The sequence below is a fragment of the Vanellus vanellus genome (assembly GCF_965231255.1).
Source record: "Vanellus vanellus genome assembly, chromosome: 4".
Classification (NCBI taxonomy): domain Eukaryota; kingdom Metazoa; phylum Chordata; class Aves; order Charadriiformes; family Charadriidae; genus Vanellus; species Vanellus vanellus.
In genome coordinates this window covers 44821587-44844668 of record NC_138909.1, presented here as the reverse complement: position 1 = coordinate 44844668, position 23082 = coordinate 44821587, and the positions used below count along the sequence as shown (strand labels likewise).

Genomic DNA, 23082 nt, shown 5'->3' with positions numbered 1-23082 from the left:
TTCATGAAAAAGGGCAATAGCATTGTTAAAGCCCAATTGGAACCCTTTGGTACTAAGAGCCTCCAGGGATAAATGCAAATTTATACTGTCTTTTAAGGCAGACATAGCCCAGAAGTCCCTTTTAAATCAGAAGATGGAAAGATTGTTTTATCTTTGGTAACTCTTTCCAGAAGGCCTACAAAGCTACTACGTGAACCACAGCTTGTCTGTATCTGGGGTTAGGATCTATAGTCACTTGTTTTCTGTGGCTTTGTGGTGGAGCTGGAGGGTTGATCTTAAGACATGGTGCTAGGATCCTTTAGTTGGTAGGATTGGTCATTTTGAATGTCACTTGCCACCTTTTCTGGAGGGAGGGAGGGGTGAAAAGGGTTTTATATTGCTATTGAGAAAGCATATTGGTCCCAGATATGGTGGCTTCAGGATTGTGGGAAAATAGGCCAGCTTTATGGCAGGAGCAGATTGTGGGGAATTGCTTCATTGGTCATCCATGAAGGGCTGGCTTGGGGCATGGGAATGGTTTTAGTCATGGACTGGATATAATGCCCCCACCCTGTGTTCCTTCTCCTCCTTCAAGATCTGTTCTTAATACAGACCCACAGAACCTCTTTACTAAAGTCTATCATGGCTTGTGTTCAACGAGAGGATGCTTCCCTGTAGAGTCCTAATATCCCATGAAACTTGTATCCCTGTTTGCCTACTGTTAGGCAAATATCAGTACTGAAATGCCCCTGTAAAGCTGATCAGACCATGCTGACCATAGTTCCTCATAACGAGTACTTTTTCCAAATATTCACAAAGCCATCTCCAGAGTGTGATATTCCAGTATCTACTTGGACATTAAGTTGACCATCTTTGTGTTGGGACTCCTGAAGTCCTGGGATAAATGGATGGTGTTTGGCCATTACTCCTGAAGGAGACTGCTGTTGCATAGGGAGTGTGGATGAGTCCCCATTGCTCTCTTTCTTCAGGCATTCACCCACCTGTTGAGATGCTTCTCTACTCAGCATTGCTTAGGTCTTTCCCATTTTTTTTTTTCAGCTTTCAATACAAAATTCCCTTGTTGCGTTCACAGACCTTGCATCACAGACCTCTGCTCAGCTTGTCCGTCCCTCTTGATGAAGACCCTTGTCTTTTCTGTCCTTGTAGAAGCCAATGCTTACACTGGTGGTCTGTTTGTCTTTCTGAACTAAAGCTACCATTCTTGGCTTTCTCTGCAATCTTCTAGACTCAGTCTGTTGATGTGTGATGTGTGGGTTCACTTAGCACCACTTAAAATTTCCATTTGTTTGCAACATCTCTCTTGAAGTAGCACAGTTCTCTATCTTAGACCAGGCAGTAGCCCTGGTCAGTGAAATGTGCTTTAAATTGGACTGCTGCCATTACCCTTGAGGAGAGTTTATTGATAACTTCCCACAGTAGCACCTCATAAGCGCGAGGGCTCTCGTTTTCCCTTCTGTTTTACATTTAGCATGCTGGAATAGAAATTTCCTCCCCCAATTAGGAGAGCAGCCAACTTCCTTTTTTGTACGTTGTGTTGCAGCATCTCTCAAGGTTATTTTTAAAGCCTTGTTTTACTCCGGCTCTCGGATGGTGGGAGGTGATTGCTGACTCCAGGCTGGGCAGTACAGGAGCTACGACTGAGGAGCAGAAATTGTGTCTGTCAAGTCCCAATGGCTGCTTGGAAGAAGGCTTAGCATCATCCTTCTGTGCCCTTTGGGACCAGTGAGGGGACAGTATCCTTCCACAATCCCTTTTATCTATCCAGTTTGTTGCAGAAGTTTAATTTCCTGTTGTATTTGATGGTGGTTTTTACCCTCCCTGGGTACCAGGAGTAATATTTTTGCATAACGGATCATTGCACAGACAAGACTGCTAAATGGCTAAAGGATATGAAGAAATTTAGACTGGGTAACATGCACAGCCTAAATAGTTAATCTCCAGCTCCAATTGTGTTTTCGTTCCTCTAACAGCATAGGGCAGGGGTATGCAGCAGCATAGGTGAGCAGCTGGGTCACCTGCTAGGTGGGCTGGTGCTGTGTTGCATGGTTTTGTGTGTTGTGTTACCTTCATTGATCTTATTAATGCATCTGGCTATTAGTGTGTGCAAAACAGAAATTGCATTTAGAGTTTTCAAGGATTTTCTGGTCCAATCAAAACTTTGAGTTTCTTTGTTGGAATCATCTTCTCTCTAATTATTTGACTTTTCCATTTACAAATGAATTGGCCTGTATTATTTTTCAGGTTAGAGAGCTGTGGGAACTTTTTGATGTTGTCTGTATGAAGGATGTTGACCTGTCATCCTATGTGCAGGGTGTTTCTCCTCTTGACTCAACATAATAGCACATGGCCCAGTCATGGGAATCCTCCTGTAATGAGGGTGAGCTACAAACCTCTCCTTAAAAAGGATAGCTATCCATGAAATCTAGTATGTGAAATCCTTTTCCAAAGAAATTTTGGGGGACTGCCTTAAACAGTAAAAATAACCATTGGGAAGAGCTTTATTTGAGATGTTTTAGGCAATGCTTTCTTTGTTAAGGTTTTGAGAAAGCTTTTCTTGTTCCAATGTGAATCTGTCTCTAGGGAATAGACCGGTCGCTGGGTTCCTGCAACAAAGCACAGTAGTCTTGAAAACGGTAAAAATGGAAAGGTTAGAGGATTTTATTGTCTCATGCCTAAAGATAATATCAGGGAGTGAGGGGAAAATCCTGTGCTATTGAATATCAGCTAGAAAATTTTTAGCCATGGAAAAAATGTATCATCCAATTAAAGCAGCAGGCAGGCTTATTTCTTCTCTTCCTCCCTCTCATCCCCACCAGCTGAAGAAATGTTCACTTTTTGCATTCTTCACTGTGCCTAGAAAAGCCCTGACTTCCTAAAAATCAAGGCTGATGTTGGATATTTTTTTTCTTTTTCCTTATTTCATTATAAAGTTTCATCCTGAATTGTGGAAAACCTAAGATTTCCTCATCTGAGGGTTCAGAAGCTTTTTTTTCTTGTAATAAAAAATGCTGATCTACTGTCCTTCATCTGTCCAGGAGACAAGTCTGTCTCTCTTTGGGATTGATAATTTACTGCTTTGCGTTAGTCCTTTGCCCTGATGGGAAAGTAAATCCCTGCTTCCCTTTCCGTTGCTGGGGTGAATGCTCGCTATAATACGTTCATAGCCACCTCCTGTCCTGCAAACTCTTTTTTTTTTTTTTTTTTTTTTTTTTTCTTCTCCTTTCCTGTAATGCAATGCTATGCTTTTATTTTAGTAGTGCAGCCTTGCGGTTCAGTAAATCATCAAGCTGACGTCAAGAAAAATCTCAAAGTAGTTCAGGGCTCTCAATACTGTCACTCAGGTCATTAATTTGAATAACTTTCCACTCTGGTGGAAGCATCTTAGGACCATCTAAGGAAGCTGAAGGCACACAAGTCTATGGGATCTGATAAAATTTATCCATGGGTCCTGAGAGTACTGGCAGGTGAGGTGGCTAGGCTGCTTTCCATTATATTTGAAAAGTTGTGGCAGTCTGTTGAAGTTCCCACCGATTTGAAAAGGAGAAATATAACCGCTGTTTTCAAAGTGGTAAAAAAGGAAGAGCCAGGGAACTACAGGCTGGTGAGTATCACTCTGTGCCTGGCAAGATCATGGAGCAGATCCTCCTGGAAACTCTGAGGCATATGGAAAATAAGGAGGTGATTGGTGACAGACAACATGGCTTCACCAAATGCAAGTCATGCCTGACAAATTTGGTGACCTTCTATGACGGGGTTACCGAGTTGGTCAGTAAGTACCCCACCTGGAGTACCATGTCCAGCTTTGGAGCCCTCAGATTAGGAAAAACATGAACCTGTTGGAGCAAGTCCAGAGGAGGGCCACAAAGATGATCAGAGGTCTGGAGCACCTCTCATATGAAGACAGGCTAAGAGAGTTGGGGTTGTTCAGCCTGGAGAAGAGAAGGCTCTGGGGAGACATTACAGCAGCCTTCCAGTACCTAAACGGGGCCTACAGAAGAACTGGAGAGGGACTATTGACAAGGTAGTGATAGGATGAGGGGTAATGGCTTCAAACTGGAAGAGGGTATATTTAGATTAGATATCAGGAAGAAATTTTTCACTATGAAGGTGGTAAGGCACTGGAACAGGTTGCCCAGAGAAGCTGTGGACGTCCCATCCCTGGAAGTGTTCAAGGCCAGGCTGGATGAGGCTTTGAGCAACCTGGTCTAGTGGTACGTGTCCCTACCCATGGCAGTGGGGTTGGAACTAGATGATCTTTAAGGTCCTTTCCAACCTAAACCATTCTATGATTGAGGTAGCTGTTGTGAGGTAGCTGTTGTGTGGTTACCTGGTGTGGGTTTGAGATGGGATGACAAGCTTCTCCAGGGATGGGAAGCCTTTTGGCAGGTACCAGTTGGTCACAGTCCCCCAGCACCCAAGGGAGCATGTTTTGCTTGCTGTGCTAAGAGGGTAGTGTAGATGAGAAAGGAAGGTCCAGAGGCCTTGAAGCACCAAGGATGTTACAGGGTAAGAACTGGTCTCTGAACTCTGGTACATCTAACCTGTGTCATGGTTTAGGCTGGGTTGGCTGCCAAACAAACAACGGATGCTCTCTATTAGCCTCTCTTCCTTCCCAGGAGAGAAGGAAGAAAGAAGAAGGGAGAGAGACTTATGGGTTGAAAAAACCTGACAAAGCTTTAATGAAATATTAACAATAAAAAGGAAAAATAGTATTAAGAAAATAATGAAATACATACAAAAGCAATATCTAGCTCCCAGAATGACTGTCACATCGCTGGCGGGCACTGGGAAAAATCTCAGACTGGACTTGGCAGCAGATGGGAACTGGATTCAGGAACACATGGATTGGGATCAACGGCAGACAGAGTCCTCCTCAGATGCTGGCCATTGAAGAAGAGAGGACTAACCCCTTTGATCCCACAGCTTTTATACTGAGCATGAGGCAGATGGGATGGAATACCCAGTTGGTCAGTTTTGGGTCACCTGTCCTATCTGCTCCTCCCACAGGTGGGACCCCTCTACACTCTTCCGCTTCCGACCTTCCAATGGGACACATAACAAAGTTAGCTGCCCTTGGTTGTTATAGCAATAATTATAAGCTAGAGCATCTCTGCATACCATGCCTTGGAATTAACTATAAATATCAGGCATTATCGCTGCTAGAAGTAGACACTGTCTGAAAAACATACTGTTAATTTCAGAGAGTACAGTCAGTTAGAAGAGACTTAACTGAAAAGTAAAATTACTGAAAAGAAAACTGTTTTTATTCTACCTCAAACCAGGAAAGCTGCTCATTTCCAGTGTGGAGTGTGGATCCTGTAAATAAGACATTGGGGTTTTGAGCCCTGAAACATCATGACATACTTGAAGTTTTCTACAGGATTACATGAGTTACTCTTTCATCTTTCTCCAGTCTCCAAAGGATTAAATGGACCATCTCATTACTATTCCTTGCTCTTTCTTTCCTGGAGGCAAGATGAGAACCTGAGCCTGGTTTCCAAGGTGAACTTGGAAAGTTCATTTTTCATATATAAAATGCTTTCTTAAATAGATGTATGCAAAAGGCTACCCAAGGCGTATATTTCAACTTAAGGAAAAAAGAATTGGCAGAGAAATCACCCCAGTCTTTCTGGGCATAGTTCTGTAGCATGATGCTAACTTTTATAATGTGTTTTTTAAAACATCGCTAGAAAAAGGAAGAGAATCAGGCTTTTTACTAGCTGCACACTAAGTTAACTTTGAGTTGAATAGAACTTCAATTAGCAGAGCAGTAACTGAAATCAGTGACTGTATCCTCTGTGACTTGGACGGAGTCAGTGTCTTTCACTTAATCATTTATAACTAATTGCAGTAGTACTACAAAGTCAATGCAGGTCTTTGGAGTGTGCTTATACTAAGCAAGAAATTGGGAGCATATTTTTGCTGTTTTTCAGCGTCTCGCATTGCAACTGTGCTCAGACATACTTTTTTTTCATTAGTGTCAGACTTGTAAGCCTACTTCGGGAGCTGAAAATCACGCTGTGTTAGCTCTTAAGCTTGGCCGTTGGTAGTGATGCATTGTAGAAGGATGGCCAAGTTTTACTTTACTTACTGTTCTTCTGTGACTGCAGAGAGTCTGTGATTTAGCTCACAAAGTAATTTAAATATGCAGGGAAGGAGGTATGTATAAACTCTGTAGTGCAAGACTGGCAAAGCTGTTGAGGTTTTCAGCGTACTTCTGAAGCTAACAGAGAATGAGACTTGAATGCAGTCATGGATCTGGCCCTTAAATGACCTGCAAGGCTTTAGGATGAAATTCTGTTTAATATTTCATCAGTGATTTCTACTGAAGTATCTCCAAAGCGTTTTAAGAACAACACTATTAAGAGTTTGGGAGATGGGAGGATGTCTCTTTTCCACTTTACTTGGAAAGGGGAAAAAAGGCAGTTTGGAATTTATTTGAAGGATGAGGAGGTTCCAGGTCCTTGTAGATTTTCTGATTATTTGCAGCAGCAAATCTTTGGGGCTGTTCTCATGTTGGCTCTACCAGTCACTGAGCTAGGGGACAAATAAATGTTGTTTTTAGGTGAGATTCTTCCTTGCATCCACTGCTGGGAGCTCTGGGCAATGTGCTCGTGTCCAACACTGCTGCAGATGGGTGAGGAATGAGGCAGAAAGGTTTCTTCTTGGTTTCTGGGGGGTTGCCTGCATTTCTGTCTCCCATCATTTTTCTTGCTCAAGTGTTCCCTGGTTGCCTAAAACAATTCCAATTTTGTGGTTCTGAGTTGAACGTGACAGGCTGCCCTGTTTCAAGGGAACAAATATCTCTGTAACAATACCCAGGAGCTAAGAAAAGTGTCTTCCTCTCTTCTTCCAATAAGAAATGAAATTTAGAAGACTAAACGTGGCTTAGAAATTCAGTCGAGCTCAGATTCTTTGCTTCTCGTTGTGCGAAGCTCTAACCAATGGCTTAGTGGTTGGTTACTGCTTTTGGAAGATATGGTTGTAGCTCAGATGTTAGCGTATGAATGCATATGCCTTTCTTGTCTTGTAAAAATACATGTCAATCTTGGATCAGTAAAGAAAAATCAGAAAAAAAGGCAAATCTGATAAGCTTGGAAATCAGTTGTAGGCTTATGTGTTACTTACAGCCACACTGAAAACTCATGGTCCAGGGGTTGTTTTGAAAGAGAAACATGTGTTAGCAATGCTATTTTTTTTTTTTTTTTTTTCCTTTTTCCTGTTTGATCCGTGCCCCAGTGCTGGAATTGATGACACACTTCTGCCTCACGCAAACTGTTTTTGTTGAAGATGTTCCTATAAATATCATGGTGGCTGCATTGTCATCCTTCCTCTACCACCCCAACTAGTCCCACAGAGTTACTCAGTCCCACGTGTTGACCAGATTGGTCCAGTGGTGATGAATGCTTCCCAGGAAATTCTGAGGCTGTGAAGTCCCCAAAAGAGAGCAATGGCCAAGTCAGTCACGAGCTGAAGGACAGCTGAACCTGCTTCACCAGTTGCTCTGCTACACGTTTTCTGGACACTCCCCTATTGGTCTGTTGTAGCTGTTGGTCAGCAAACTCAGTTGAGTTTTTGCTAGCATAAAATTTCACTGATGCTGGAGGAAAACAATAATGGTTGGTTGTATTGACTTCTGATGACTTTTTTCTTAATCTGTTCCTCTTGATACAAAGTTATGTTTTGTTTCCTAAACTTATCCCTCATGGAGATACCCCCCTTACTGCCAGCTTGGTTCGAGGTAGTACCAGTGAGTACCACCTGAGCTCTTTGGGGGGGTCACGTTCACACCTTATGAAAAGCAGGTGTAGCCCCATTAACTCCAGATGGAGGCATAACAGTTGAAGCCTTATTGAATTTTGTCCTTCAGCATCCCTTACCAACCTCATATTGGGGCTAGATGAAGACGTACTAAAAAAAAAATATATATATAAAAAATTCTCTCCCCCCCCCCCCCCCTTTATCAATAGCATAGGGAGTTAGTTGCATGCTAACTAGAGTGATGCATCAATTAAGCTGCATGTTGCTGAGGTATGAACAATGATGCCACACATGTGCCAGTTGCTGGGGACTAAGGGAAGACCTCCCAGCAAAATTGAGAGGTACTTTTTTCTTTTAAAAGGTATATAAATTAAAATTGGAAAGGGCTGGAGGGAAGGTGTGAGATTTTTCTTGTGTGGTTTTTTTTTTTTTTCAGACTTACATTTTTTATCCCTAATAGATTTATAATATGCAGGTCTCTTTATTTGTTTCTATAAAATTAACTAGTAAATTTAAAATGGAAAAAAGCTAGTAATAGGAACCAGGCCATCTTTGCCAACGCTGAAATGTTGCTATATTTATGAAAGGTAGACAAGGGCATTTTTCCTTCTGCCAGGTTTTATGCTGGAGTGCCACATGTTGGAGGGTTATAAAACTTTTACTAACGAGAAGTTGGAGCAATGCTAACTTTCTAATTGCCTTTTTTTTTTTTTTTTTTTTTTGTACAAGCTGCTGTTTATTTTGGTCTTTTAAAAATGTGATTGTAATTTTGAAGTCTGCAAGTTTCAAATGTAGGCAAGCAGGACCTGGAACTGTGGGAAGGATGCCTTACCTGGTGGCCAGAAGAAGGGCTGGTGAGCTGGTAGGTAGCAGTCCTGGTTCTTGCTCTGCTAGTTCTGACGCCCTGGAATAATTTGTCAGCATTTGAGTCCTGCAGATCCAGGCTCAGTCAGTGTGATTTTTGTCACTGATTTTTTTTTTTTAAGATTCTTTTTTGAGCAGGGATTTCTTTACCATGTGCATAAAATAGTGACAATTGGAAAAAAAGAAGCTGGAAGACCCACTGGTGTCTTTAAATGAAACCTCTACCTAAATGCTGAGTTATTACCAGCAGTGCATGTTACATTAGATATCCTTTGCCTTATGTTTTTTTCTTGAAAACAGGTTGCTGGGGAAGCATGATTAAATTAAATGGATTAGTTCACTGTAATGGTCAAAGAGGGATTAAAGTGTAGAAGAGCTTCATGGAAGCTTATGGAAGTTGCTTGGTGCTTGAGAGATTAAGGCTTGTTTGTGCAGAGCTGGTAGTTTCCTATTCCAGATATTTTAAATGTGTGCTTCCCTCCCTCTCTTCTTTTTTCTTATTGTAATTTTTTTTGCTATTGCTTCCATGCTGTTGGAAGTGTGGCAATGGTGAAATGGCTTGAAATTTCAGTCTTTAAATCTAAACCATCATAAAGTGCTTTATGAGGATAAGAAATGATGCCCTGGAAACTGGGCGTTTTCTTTTTCTTCTCGAATATTCTTAAAAAATGTATTTGAGGGGGGGAAAAGCAGAATTAGGGCTTTGAAAAAATGCCTCCAGGTTGGGCTCCTCTTTTGTGTACCACATGTTGCTTTGAAGGAAGTTTGTGACCAAAGACTGCCGCTGATTTATAAACCCCAATGACGACTTCAGTGAATTCAGCTGAAATTCTACAGAAAATCCTTTTCCAACACTGTCTGCAGGCAAGTTGGGCTAGTGTCATACATCACATCTTCTTTGGCAGGTACTTTGGCCAAAAATTTCAGTCCAGAATAGTGGATTATTCTAATCCTTATTAAGGTACCCTAATGAACACAACCTGTTTGGAAAGTACATAACACTTGTGAATGCCATTAATGTCAATTTAGGGTATTAACACCCCAGTTCCCCTTTAGGATCCTTGCACAGGGAATTCAGAGGGAGAAGTAAACACGCAGTTTTGAACATGTCTAGATCCAAAACCCCACTGCTGGCCTTACAAAAGTGGTATGACTGCACTATAATGATTGCACACAAAATGAGATTACATGTTTCCAAGCTAACAATGTTGGGTTTTTATGGCAAATATCTGTATCAAGATTCAGATGATCATTTCTGGGCAGCTGCAGTCCTACCACAGTTCCTCTTTTGCTCCGTGTTGTACTGGTACTGAGTAATTGCAATGTAAAGGCACAGCATGTAACATTAAAACATTTATTCTATGAAATGTGCATTTAATTTGTGCAACTGCTTTATGCGAGATCATGCTTTCTGAATTTATAAGCAGAGTTTATGAAATAATACATAATGGGCACAAAAGATGCATGTTTGGTTCATGTGGCAATGCTGAGCTTTTCCATCTCTTGCTTTTTAGTTGGGATATGGGGGAAGAGCATGTTTTGATCGAGAGGAACAGGCTTCAAATAACAAAAAAACTGTTGTGCTACAAGGGATGTTGTTGAGGCCCATCAGTCTGGGAGAGCTGATGGCTCTGGGGATTGGAATGGCTGCCTATATTGTCTTTTATGAAACGAGGAGTAGAAAGCTGGCTGTAACAGCCTCCTCTCTTCCAGCTGCAGCTGGCTTCTTGTTTAAGATGGAAACATCAACGGTATTGAGGTCAAAGACTCACTTGCAGGATTTTTTGGAATGGTTGGGCCAAATGTTATGTATATTGTTAGCAAATTGGTGTGGTCATGCTGCAACACAGGTGCTGTTGTCCTGGCCGCTGACTTGCAAAATTATATCGAACTGTGAAATAGATGGGATTCACCTTGCTGTCTGATACTCATCTTTCTGTCAGCGCTGAAGAAAACCGTACCTATAGGAGTAAGATCCTGGCTCCGTTAGGGGAATGATAGAATTTTCTTTGAGTTTAATGAGGCCAGGATTGTCACTGTGTGGGTTGAGCTTAGGTAGGTGTTGGTCAAGTTGAGCCTGGGATCCTCTTGAGTAGTTGAACAGTAGGTAGGTTGTGGGGGAGAGGGCTGGCAGGTAAAGAAAAAAAAAAAAAAGATGTATAGCACGTTCAGGTCTTTATCTTTGGCTGAAAAGTTCTCTGCAGTTTCTCCCTTAGCCTTTAGAGGGCAGATCATGTCTAGTAAATAGCAGATTTAGGGACTTACCTGATTTTTCTGGTTGTGAATTCTGAAAGTTTGGAGATTCTGAATATAGGTGTCGTGGTTTGGTGTTTTTTTTTTTTTTTTTAATGTGTAATTTTAATTCAGCAATAACTTCTGGTGCTTTAAAGGATGAATGTTATGTCAACTTACAGAAGCAAGATGAACTCAAGTTTTGATTTATTTATGGGTATTTACAGTCTTTCCAGTTTCACTGCTAGCAATTGTGATACAGGCAAAATATTACTTACCAACGTGGGGAGAAAAATCTTGGGAACATACTGTGGTAGAGAAGAATTATGTAATATGTTGACTAAATTCATTTTTATGTTTAAAAAGACCACAAAAAATCATTTGAGTTTGTAGAGCGAGTTTTAGAGAGTAATACTGTGTGATGAATGTGTAATTCCATTCTTCTCTCTTGTAGTCTCTTCTCTAAATCCCCAAGACTCGTGCCCAGCAGTCTTATTCTTGGTGAACAACTGCTTAGAAAAAAACTGCTTATCAACAGAATATTCCACAGTGTCAGAGGAATCTGTGTGAAATGAAGGAAGCCAAATGAAATTTGAGCTTTTCTGTAAAGTCATTTTCAGTGAAACTTTTCATATAAGGATTAAATACCCCTTATAGGGAGCATGCTTGGAGAAGCAGTGGCTATTTAATTCTCTGATTAATTAAAACCAGAAATAATAAAGTAATGTTCTGCTTTCTTCTGTTACTACCCTAAAGCTCATGGATCATGAAGATGATTATTTTGAAAAAGCCATTTAGTTCTTAACACAAAAAGCTAGTCTTTGTGGTTCAGCCATTTTGGCATCTTCTTTGTGGGTTTCTCATCAAAAAAACCATAGGGGTTATTCCTAAACAGAATGAAAAAAAAATCTTTGTTCCAAGAAGGATTTGTCTGTCTTTTTATTTTTATTTTTATTTTTTTTTTTTTTTAAATCTTCTGAAGGTGGAGGTACTGCTGCTGTCTGTGTTCCCCAAGAGATATGAACTAGATAGGAGGAGTTTCTTTAGCTTTTTGGTTTCAGTCTTTAACTGCTGTGATCTCTGCCCTGTCTTGCTGCTTATCTTTTTGGTATATTGGTACATAGCTCTGAAGTACCCTTATAACACTGCCTGCTCTGAAGTGGATAGCAGTTTGAGTGAGCATATTTAGCCTATCATTGGAAAGACATTTCTCTATCATACAAAACAGGATAGTAAGACTCTCAAGACAGCTTCTAGTCTAGCATGTTCTTCCTAGACATGGTTGATGTTACGGAGCCCGTCTCTAGCATGCAGGCATCAAATATGTTCTTAGGTCTCTACTGATGGGGTGTTAGGCTGTCCACTGTGGTCCTTTACTGTCCTTAATGCTCCTGGCCCATCTAACCCAGATCTCATCTTGGTGTGATCAATTGCATTTTCAGGGCATAGAGTTCAGCGCCCGTAAGAGTCTGTGAAAGTGCCTTTGGGTGCATCTCAGAACAGATGAGTCATTGATGCTGATGTCTTGGATGACATTACTTTGAGCCATTGCCGAGAGCATATTAGTACAGATTCTGTCTCATGGAATAAGATTGGAAGAGAAGATCCTTGCCCTTGCTTGAATTGGTGGAAAGCTGCCCACAGCTTTGATGCAGCTGAGGACCAGCTGTGGAACCTGTTATCTCAGATTATCGCAAGTAGTGTTGAGGATAGTTTCTGACTGCAGATCTGGATGGTGAGTTAGATCCTAAGGGTATCTGCCATGCAGATCGTCCCAGATCTGGTTTAAAAGACTTACAAGCTACCTTGCAGAAAAGCTAAAAAAGAGTTTTGTCTAGGACTAACCATTCAAGGCTTTATTCTTGTATTTAGATGAGTCTCTGTTTTTTCCAGGATAATCGACGCCATCTAAGATAGGTGCTTTGAACATTGCCAGTTTCTCAGAATCTTGAAAAAACCCAAACCAGACCGATAAGTGGAAACAAAAGCAGAATCTTGAAAGGAAACTTATCTTCAAAATGCTTGACAAGGCCCTGAGAGAGGGTGTGTGAAACAGCCGTTTTGGAGCTCCCACAGAGAACGGAATATAAGGGTTTAATCTGAGGCCAGGCTACGAGGGTTAACGTTCTTTTCACCATATAACTTTTTGAGGGTCAGTGTGATCAAGGTAAATAAGCGTGGAGCAGAGACCCAAGCACTGATGAGCTATAATCCTTGTTTGGTATCCTGTCTGAGCAAGCAACCCTTCCTCTGTTGCAATTCTTAACATGTAAAATGGGGATATTAGCCAGTGTGTTCCTTGGGATACCGATAGCTTTAAATGGCCTGTACCCCCTGGACAGTGAGAAGGAACAATGAGAGTAAAACCATTGAGAAATGTTGGAAAAGGCTTATGCAAACCTTTTCATTTGCCTTACTGTGGTTTATGAGAGTGCGTGAGCACCCTGTAGCGTGTCAGACCTCAGGCTGTGGTATCTCCAAGCTGAAGCAGCAGTTGTAAGCATGCTTTAATTGTTTTTCCAGAATTACCCACGGATCAAACCCTGAAAAGCTTCACAGTCCAACACGCCTTCAACCTTTTGTGAGATCTAATCCATGACTTCTTTTTACTCTAAATTGCCGTAGGTGTGATAGTTGCAACTTCCTTGGGCAAGGTTGGAGGTGTAGGACAACAACTGGAGAGTTGCCCAACTCGATTTAAAGAGAGGTGAGGGTTGGCATGCCGTCACTTGCTGTTGGAGCTGCCTGCAGGCTTTGCTTATTGAGATGGGAATATTCCCGTGTTGGGGGTGATGGCACTGGGGGCTGGAGACCTCTTTGCGTCTTTCAAATGGAGGAAGACATTACCTTGGTGCTACGTTGGCTGCTTGCTGCAAGCTACAGTGCTTTGCAGTGCTTTAATGGAAGCACCGAGCCCAAGCGAGCGTGTGTCCTTAAGTCAAGGCCCGAGACTGTCCCTTTACTACTTCCCTCCCGTCTCCATCTGCATCCCCTTTTCTTCTGATGTTGGTCTCTGGGAAAGCAAGCCTTTTGTCTGGATTTTTCCTTTAGCAAAAAAAAAACACCTATTACCTCTGTCATGCCCTGATCATCGGAGAGCGTGTTGAAACAAACCCTTGCTTAGAAAATAATTACTAGTCCCCAGTGCCTGAGAGTGTACTTAAAGCTGAGGCTTGGTCCTGCACGGTTGTGTGCATCTGAGTCATTCTGGGACAGGGAGGGTGAGGGTTGGACCCTCTCACCTGTGACCGGTTTTGGTTGCGATTACCTTGCTGCTCTCTCTCTTACTTGACGGGGTTTGGTTTGGTTGCAATTAGGCTAACGAGAGGTTAAACCAAAGTGTGGGAGTTTCCACTTGCACTTTGAGTCATAATTAAGTCTCGTCAGGGAGAGAGATGCCTCTTCAATGTTATATGAAAAGGCAGCATTAAAAAAACCCCAACATCAGAGCGTGGTTTATAGTATTGCATATAGCTGGGGATTTTCTATGAAGGCGCTCAGCATTTAAAAAGGAATTTTAAATTGTCGGTAAAATTTAATCAAAGAATGTGCATCCAGTTGCTTAACAGTGAGCACTAAACTATTTATCTCAACCCAGCTCGCGAAGTGCTTGCAACTGATTAAACAAAGACCTGAGCTGTGGAGTTGTCAGGGCTACGGTCTTTAATGTGTTTGAAATACTTTGTAGAAAAGCCGTCCTCCTACTGCTTTTAGTCCACTTATCTAATTTTCAGCTTCTCCACTCCGTGTAAATGTGATAAATAAACTTTGTAATCACATAACTGAGCTACTTTTGATGCCTGCCTGCAGATATCTCGTTCTTGAGGCTAGATCACACAGAAGTGTAAATCAACACTTTGCTCAATAAAGGACTTCTTAAAATGGCTTTTGGTCTTTTATTGTACAGCTGACCTGGAGGACTCAGTTGCCTAACTCTTTTTATCAATGCTAATGGGATAAACTTCTTTTTACAGGTCCTAGGACAGGATAGTCTTGATCATTCCTTTCTCCAAGTACTGTACTGCAGGATCTTCCCCAAAGAACAGTTGAGGTTTAATAGATTTTATATAAAATGCTGAATTAACCAAGTTATTCTGTACAGTGAAGTCTGAGGATATAAATAATGCTGACCTTGTCTTGCAGGTGAAGAAAAGGAGCAGAAGTGTGGGGGTGAGGATAAATCACTGGGTGAAGGCAAAAGCAAAGGGAGAATTGCATGTTCCCCATTGCACACTTGATGCCAAAAACTTATATTTGAGCAAAAGTGATATTTCGGAATATCAATATTGTGAACTGGATTTTAGCCCTGGGTGGGCTGAGGTGGAAGAGTCATTTTTAGGGAAGGGGGAGTGGGAGATTGAAGCAAAGTCTCTGCAGGGTGTTGGGGATAGCAAACTTGTTGAACGCTGTATTTCTAAGCTTTTTTTTTTTTTTTTAATGACCAAGTATCGAGGAAGAAAAAATATATCACGTTCTTGGTCCTCGTTTCCTGTGCTGAGGGTGAACTCTGTCAGACAAACCTCCGACAAATTGTTTTCTCTGATAACCAGTTAACACTGAGAAAGCAGATAGGCAAAAACTCTTATCATCTTGACAAGCAACGGGCTTTTCGTTAAAACTCAAACCAGAAGCTGTGTCAGTGTGTTGAGTTTACACCTTGCAATAATAATCTGTGCTTTTATCTGATCGGAGGAGGGTTTTATAACTTTCAAATGGGTCTTTGGCAGGGAGCCAGCCCTACTGTCATTTTTTATTAGCTTTCTTTTTTTCTTCCCCTGTAACCAGTCTGCTTTTTTTTTTTTTTTTGTGATATTATTTAAGGAATATGTATCCCATTCCTAGGGATATTGGGAAACGATATTTTAAAGTTCTGTGTCTCAGCCCATTAGAGGAATCTATAAAACAATCATAGCAGCAAATGTGCAGTAACTAATCAAAACCACCGAAGCTAACCACAGCAGTACTTCAAGCCCTTTTAAATAATAAAACCTCATTTTTTTGCTGTGCTTTATCTACTGTCTCATCAGGAAAGAGCTAATTAGATTCTTCTAAGAAGTAAATATTGTCAGTTCATTGGTGGGTGGAGGTGATGGGAGGTAAGACACACTCGTCGTCAACATTGGCAAACTGATGCAGAAAACAAGGCGAAGTTATAAAAACCCTATAAAAAGCTATTTGATTTTTAAAGGAGTTTGTTCCACATGTAGGTGGTATAACAACTTTTCCTTATGGTGAGTATGGCTTTTGTAGGCAGAGCCTGGAGGAGTCCATGACCTGCTTTGCTACTCTGTGTCATTCCCCATCTTAGCTATGCAGATGTGGGTTGCAGGTTTGGAGCTGTGTTTGCTTGATCACAAGCAGTCAAGTTACTTTGAAAAAATTCAACTGTGAAAAATTCAACTACTACTAGTCACTAGTGTTTTAAGCCAATACATTTAATTTCTTATGCAGAATATTGGGTCTGTGCGCTTGGTTGGTTGGGTTGGCTTGATTGAGTTGCGATGGGTGGTGAAGGTAGAGTCGCTGCTCCAAAGCATGCAGGATGCACTGGAAAGTATTGAGGACTTGTATTTAGGATTCTTGTAGGACAGGCTTGAGGGGAAAAACCCCAAAGCCGTGTCCTGCAAGGCTGAGCGCTTGGGGAATGGCATACAGGTAACATATGAAAAAAGTGGATCAGGGGAGAGAAAATGTGTAATAAAGATAGAAATGCTTCACACACAGCCCTCCCCCCTCCTTGTTCCTTTGGTTCTCTGTTCTTCAAGGAACAACAGCAAAAGAGATCAATTTTTCTGGTTGCATTGAGCCAACAAAACCCACCAACTTCTCAGCTGTGGAGATGAAGGTCTGTAGACAGCCTGATGGCCAACCGCAGTCCAGCTACAACCTCAAACGTAGGTCACTGACCTAAACCTGAACCTGGAGGTGGAAATCTGCCTTTGCTTCTTATATCAACCAGCCTGGAAATAGCATTGCTGTCAGGGGGACTGGGATTTCTGCCGTGTCAGAGTGGTGTAGGGTGTTCCTGTGCTGGAAGGAGGCTGCCAGACTGCTGTACTAATCACGTGGGTGAAGAAAGTAGCTGTGCTTGGAGGGAGTTTCAGCTACGTGAATCAAACGCTTTGTGTGTTATTGCCTAATGTAACTTTAGCTACGAACAGACATTTGGTTTCTTACCCTTTTTTTTTTTTTTTTTTATCGTCACATTAAGCAGAGAGTCAAGAGATTGATAGTCTTGTATAATAGAGGCAATTTTACAGAATAATACAAAAATGCACTTGCTTTCATGTAAACCACACCAAAAGGTAAGGGGATTTTTTATTTGATTTTTGTCCCTCGAGGGCTCTTTGCCTCCCCCATAGCCCCGAGTCCCTCTGTTTTCAGAGGGCACGCTGGAGTGTCGCCTGTACTTTGATGTGGTTTCTAAAGTGTGCCTCTTCATTGGGCTCCCTGCAGATGCCTTTATGTGAAACAGAACATTAAAATCCAAATGTGTCTACTTTGCAGGTCATTTTTCATCCTTTATGTGCAACGTCAAATATATTGCAGAATTGTTCTGCTGCACCCCCAGCCCAGGAAGGTGCAGGTAACGAGATGGGGGTAGGAGCAGGGAGTTCCCTGGCGGTTAAGCCCAAATTTCTCCTTAGTTGTTTCCTCTGGGCCTCTCCCCAGCTCTCTTTCTCTCTCAAGGTGAAACTGAAACCTCGGTGACTTCACCTAAGCCTGCCGAAGTTAAAGAAAATTTGATATTTCTCACTTATAGGTCACTTCAGTCCAGATTGTTTCCTGCCAAGAGTGCGGGCGGGGGAAATGCCCTCCTGTTAATGGAAAAGCAATTACTATTATTTCTGGCGTGTACAGTGTGTCGTTCCAGCATAACACCTAAGTTATGGGCTCTGCTTGTGTCACACCGACTCCTCGGGCTCCCAGCGGGCTATTGGTGGGCTGCGCCCATCGTGCAGCGATGGAGTGGCAGCTGTGCGAGATGGGGGTTACATGCTGTGATGTGCACCAGTGTGCTGGAAGGGAATGAACATTGACTAGGTTACTTTGGGGGCATTTGTCAGTCTTTAAGGTAGAAATCCCTGGAAAATCTCTTCTAAGTTAGACTGCCCCCCCGCCTCAAATTCCAAAAGGTAAAAATTGCACTTGGTAGACTGTAAAGCTTTTATGCCATTGAGAGTGTCTCTGTGGCCAATTTTGTGGATACCTGGGAGGTGGGACATACTTTTTTTTTTTTTTTTTTTCCTTTTTGTTCTTTTTCCCAGTAGGTCCCTGGACTTCAATTCAGGTCAAATTTTTTCTCTTGGTAAACTTCATTTTATATGTATTTAAAGTATGCAAAATGTGGTGTTTGAATTTGGATGTTGAACTTCTTGGCCTAGAGTGACGGCTTTTTCTAGAAGGACAGACTTTCTTGAATTTGGGGTTTTATCAGTACCAGTATTTATCAGGTCTTACCAGTGTTTGATTTGGGTCTTAGCAATATTGGTATCTGGCCAACAGATGTCATGTACTACTGTGCTCCTCTTGTAAGCATAGCCGAAGCTGAAGGATGGCATTAATACCTCTAGTTTGAAAAGAGGTGGGGCAGCAAGATAATGTGTCTTGTGAGAACATGTCCACAAGGTCCTCTTTTGAGACTAATTCTATGTTCAGCCTAAAATGCTGAATGTTACATGCTTAGGGCTTCGGCAATGAAGTTCAGAGCTGGCAGTAGCATCCTTCAGTTTGTTAGTCCAGATTTTTCCTTTCCCATGACCACTTTTTTTGCTGTGATCTTGCTACGCCCTGTTTAATGATCCGTTTCAGGCACAATGTTTTATCCAAAACTTTGCATTTTCCCATTCTTTGATTTCTTTCCTTTCTAGAGGAAAAAAGATTACATAAATTTGAGAGATTTTAATGAGTACACTGGGCTTGCTTTTGGTGTAATTTACAGTGGATTCAGTGTTATAACTTCATTATGCTTCAGTTGAGTAACTTATGTCATAAATGGGTGTATCTGAGAGTGGAATCGGGCCTCGAATCTCTTTGTTGTGTGGGCTTCAGAAGGACCAAGTGCTCACTCCCCTTTTTGAAGTCCTAATTCTCTTTATATGATGTTGCAATGTCTTTCTATAGAGTTGTGCCTCTGAAGTTTGAGATTTCTAATGCAAAAAATACCACTTTTCTCCCAATTGCTTCAAGTATTGACGTTGGTAGCAAAATTTGTCTTCAGCAGTGTTCACACAGGCCTTTTCCTGTGGCTTTGTCGCAAAAATCCCTATTGTTGAGACTCATCCCTTAAGAGGTCTTTTTAATATGTTTGTTTGGTAGCCCCTGTTCTCAGCCGTTACTTCTCTTGTAGGAGCACTTGTAGTAAACATCGCAGATACTACTGCTTTCCAACCACTAGAGGTCAAGATTGTGCTATGGTTTAGCACAGGGCTGCTCATCGTGTAAGGTTTCGCTCCAATTCCTGGTGCAACCACGTCCAGTGTCAGCTATATATATTTAATTTTAGTATCAATTGCCCTTTTCAGCAATTAAGACAAAGCCAATTGTATATACATGGTGTGAAGGGCACTTTCTCTTACACAACAGTAGAACCCGGTGAAGTTTGCAAGGGTTGGGATATCTGTGCCATGCTTGGGTTTTAATATTCTTCAGATCTAGAAACTGCACAAGTGATTGGTCTCTGATGGAGTCTTTCTTCCCAAGGAGGGATTCAAAGGGAGATGAACAGAGAGAGGCTATCAAAATAAAACTTGCTTATAAATTATTTTTGTGTGATATTAGTACTTCTAAGTGCTTAAAAGGAAATAATTTTGAAGGTTTGCACTCTCAATAGAACTTTCTACTTTTTGCAGTTCAGGTAACAAAAATAATTAGGGTTTTTTTTATAGATTCCACTAGTTTTATTTCTCATTTTTTCCTAGCACAGTTGGTTTCAGTGACAGCAGTATCTACAATATGGTTTCTAGTATTCCTTCTTCCTTCTAAAGCCAGGCTGTCATGTTAGCATGGGGCAGGGGATGGTCCTTCTTGCCACCTTGTCTCCTGTTGTAGAGGAGCAATAAAATACTCAGAGGCAGGTTTGATTAGGATTGTACCGCTAATTGCTAGAAATAGTCTATATTAATAATTGCAATACATAAAAAACTTTTTTTTTTTTTTAAAAAAAAGAAACCTACCATCTAAAATCACACTTTCAGAAAGACATCTGGATGATTTCCATACACCTTTCTTCTTATATATAAAAATATATATATAAAAAAATAGGAGGGATCCTATAAATCTGTGTGTATGTATCCTTATACTTTTCATATTTTCAGAGTGTTTAGTTGCTAGTTACACCAGAGCACAAGCCCACATGTGCAGAACCCCTGTATCTGTTGCCTTGGCCTTTTTCCCCTTGTTTTGGCCATGATTTGGCACTAGTGGCAAGAACAGTGTCCTTATGCCAGTCCCCCTCCTTGCCCTTCCCCTTCAGTTTGAAGTTCTTGGTCAAATCTCTTGAACAATGAGGGCTAAACCATCTTTCCTGTCAAATATTGTGCTCAGTAACAATGAGGAAACCAAGTGAGTTTTTGCAGCAGAGCACACACATTGACCTCTGCTGTAAACAAACTCCAAATCCCCAGGAATATTTATCAATAGCAGTACCAGGGAGCTCCACCGAGTCTGTGTGTTTTGCTCCGTGAATCGTGGTGCTTCTCCCAGGAAGTGAATCTTGGTTCAATACCTTTTACAGCTCATTCTGTACATCAGCAGCATACAATTAAGCTCTCCTGAGGTACCACAAAAATGCTTTCAGGAACCTCTGGGGTCCAGATGTGGAATGTTTTGTGCTGACATGGGTTGAAAAGAGGAACAAATCCAACGGTTAAGTACGTCCTTTAATTTAGCCTGTGACAGTCACCACATGGCCTATGGGCTAATATTTCTGCATCTGTGCTGTAAATAGATCAATATGGCAGTATGACTGGTTTGGCATTTTGATTTGTGAAGAGTCAGAATATTGTTTGTATTGTTGCATAATCCCTGGAATGGTTTTGAAATGAATCTTCTGTTTCTTTGGAATATCTGGGTTAGGAAAAACATAACATTTTGAAGTTCCATTAAGCGTGTGTTTTATTTTGTGTCATTTGTCATATTTCATGACTGATTGCATCTTTTGGCTGAAGAAAAAAAAAAAAGTCTGAGGATGCTATCGTAAAAGGTGAAATCTGCTTTTTTTTTCTAGGCACAGCAGCAAAGAAACCTGGACAATATTGTATCACAGCATCCCAGAATAAGCGGGGGGAAGAAGTCCAAGAAAGAAGTCTGCGCAAGCTCAGATCTGGAGGTAAAAAACACTAGCCCCATGTCTGAGCAAGATTCGGGTATCCTGGATGTTGAAGATGAGGATGAGGATGAAGAGGTAACTGTATAATATCAAATCCAGGCAACTGGACAGTTTGGGGGTGATCAGTAGTGTCTCAAACGGTGTTTGCACCTCACTCAGTCTTTCGTGTTGCCATGCAGTGTGTCATAAAGATGCAGAATAGGCTGTAGAACATGGAATGTCTTTCACTATTGGGTTATTTTGCACTGTTGTCCCTATTCTCATTAGCAGGCTCAGCAGAGGGGCCAAGTATTGTATAAGAACTGAACAGCCCATCTTCTGTCCCCCAGCTCAAGGGTTGCACTTCTGTGCTTATTTGGGAAGGCAGTTTGGTATCTGTCCTTCATTTAAAAAAAGATAAATTGCTGCATAGTGCATGAGATACACGTCCCACAGAAAAGGCCAAGTGCCTTGGTGGCAGAGACGTATTTTGTGTTGAAAAGCATTGCATTGGGACAGAATTCTTTAAATGCAATTTTATTTCCTTGATGTTCTCCCTTTTTGTCTCCCTTTCTGCTGCTGCTTCCTCAGACCAGCAGTCTCTTTTTGTTAACCACAAAGCATAACCTCGCTGATAGTGTTGGTTGTTTTTTCCTCCCTGAGCTAGAGGATAGTGCATACTATACATCTTGGATTTGTGGTGCGTAAAATGCAATAGAGCTCTGTCCCTTTGTGTTTCAGGAAAGGCAGTTTGGAGATACCTAATCTAAGTGTAGATCATGAGGTGTTGAGCTTTCTGATGTGTTCTTTGTTTCTTGTGATGCGGTCTTGCGTTTGACCTTCTTGCAAGTTTTATCTGCCACGCTGGCTGCTTTTTCTCTTATTGCTGAAGCCTCTCTTATGTCCAGAGAATGATATTTTCAGCTACAACTGGTAGCTGAATTGGGTAGTATTTGTTGCCCTGAACTTTACAGTCCATGACCAGCCACAGAAGAGGATTGAGATCAAGTTCCTGAAGTTTAAAATAGTATGGGTTGGTCAAGGGGTTCTGTGCCCATGTTGTGTCTTTTTACCTGCAGTTCAAGTCTCTCCTCTTCATCTCTGCTGCACTTCCAAAGCAGACCAAGGAGATCACTGCTTACTTCACAGGGATCAAACTGTAGGGTACAACCCAGACCCCTCACACTGCACTGAAGCCATCTGGGTAGGATATTTATTCCTACATCAAAATGGAAATACAACAGAAGTTAGACAAAAGAAAGCTGAGTGGAAAGGGCATGTTTTTTGAAATCGAACGTTGTTTTGAATAGATCTATTTTGGTATTTCCTTGTTAAAAAATAAAAATCTGGTCCTTCAATAGTTCTTGTTCCATCCCACTCTAAAAACCTCTCACTTCTGTGGAGTGGGTTCTTGCAAAACCAGGCAGCAGCATGAAACGTGGTGGTACTTGTGGGGTACGCAAGTTTTGAGTCAATTGGAATTAGAAATTAGAGTTGTATTTCAATTAGAATTAAAAGGTATAAGGAGAAGTATAAGGAAAACATTAAGGACGGAAGAGTTTAAAGACAATAATTTGTATAGCGCAACCGGGAGAAATCTCTTAATTCCATTCATCAAACTGATTTAACTCATCTCGAGGCAGATCTCGGGGCGTTTAAAGCCGGGCTGGTAGTAAGTGGAAGAAACTCGCGGTGGGGATGGCGGTGCCGTGGATGGATGGCCAGCGGCGGCGGCGGGAGGGGCCGGGGCCGGGGCAGCGGCGGCCGCTGTCCGTGGTGATGAAGCGGGGCGCGGAGGGGCAGCGCCCGCAGGAGCCCCGTGTCGGCTTTTCGGGAGCCCTATCGCAAAGACCCCTCTGCCTCGTTTGCCCAGTATTGTCTTAAAGGCGAGAAAAGAGAAGGAGAGGGTTTTGGCT

General features: G+C 41.7%; 1 protein-coding gene across 2 annotated transcripts in view; it reads left to right on the top strand.

Moving 5' to 3' along the window:
- The window catches only part of EXOC6B (exocyst complex component 6B), a gene marked incomplete at its 3' end in the record, with an annotated part of 312754 nt that overhangs the window by 131452 nt on the left and 158220 nt on the right, over positions 1-23082 (top strand). For both annotated transcript variants that reach the window (XM_082482217.1, XM_082482216.1), the window contains exon 7: positions 21086-21262. In XM_082482217.1, coding sequence (XP_082338343.1) covers positions 21086-21262 — 177 coding nt within the window. The remainder of the gene's footprint in view (positions 1-21085; positions 21263-23082) is intronic.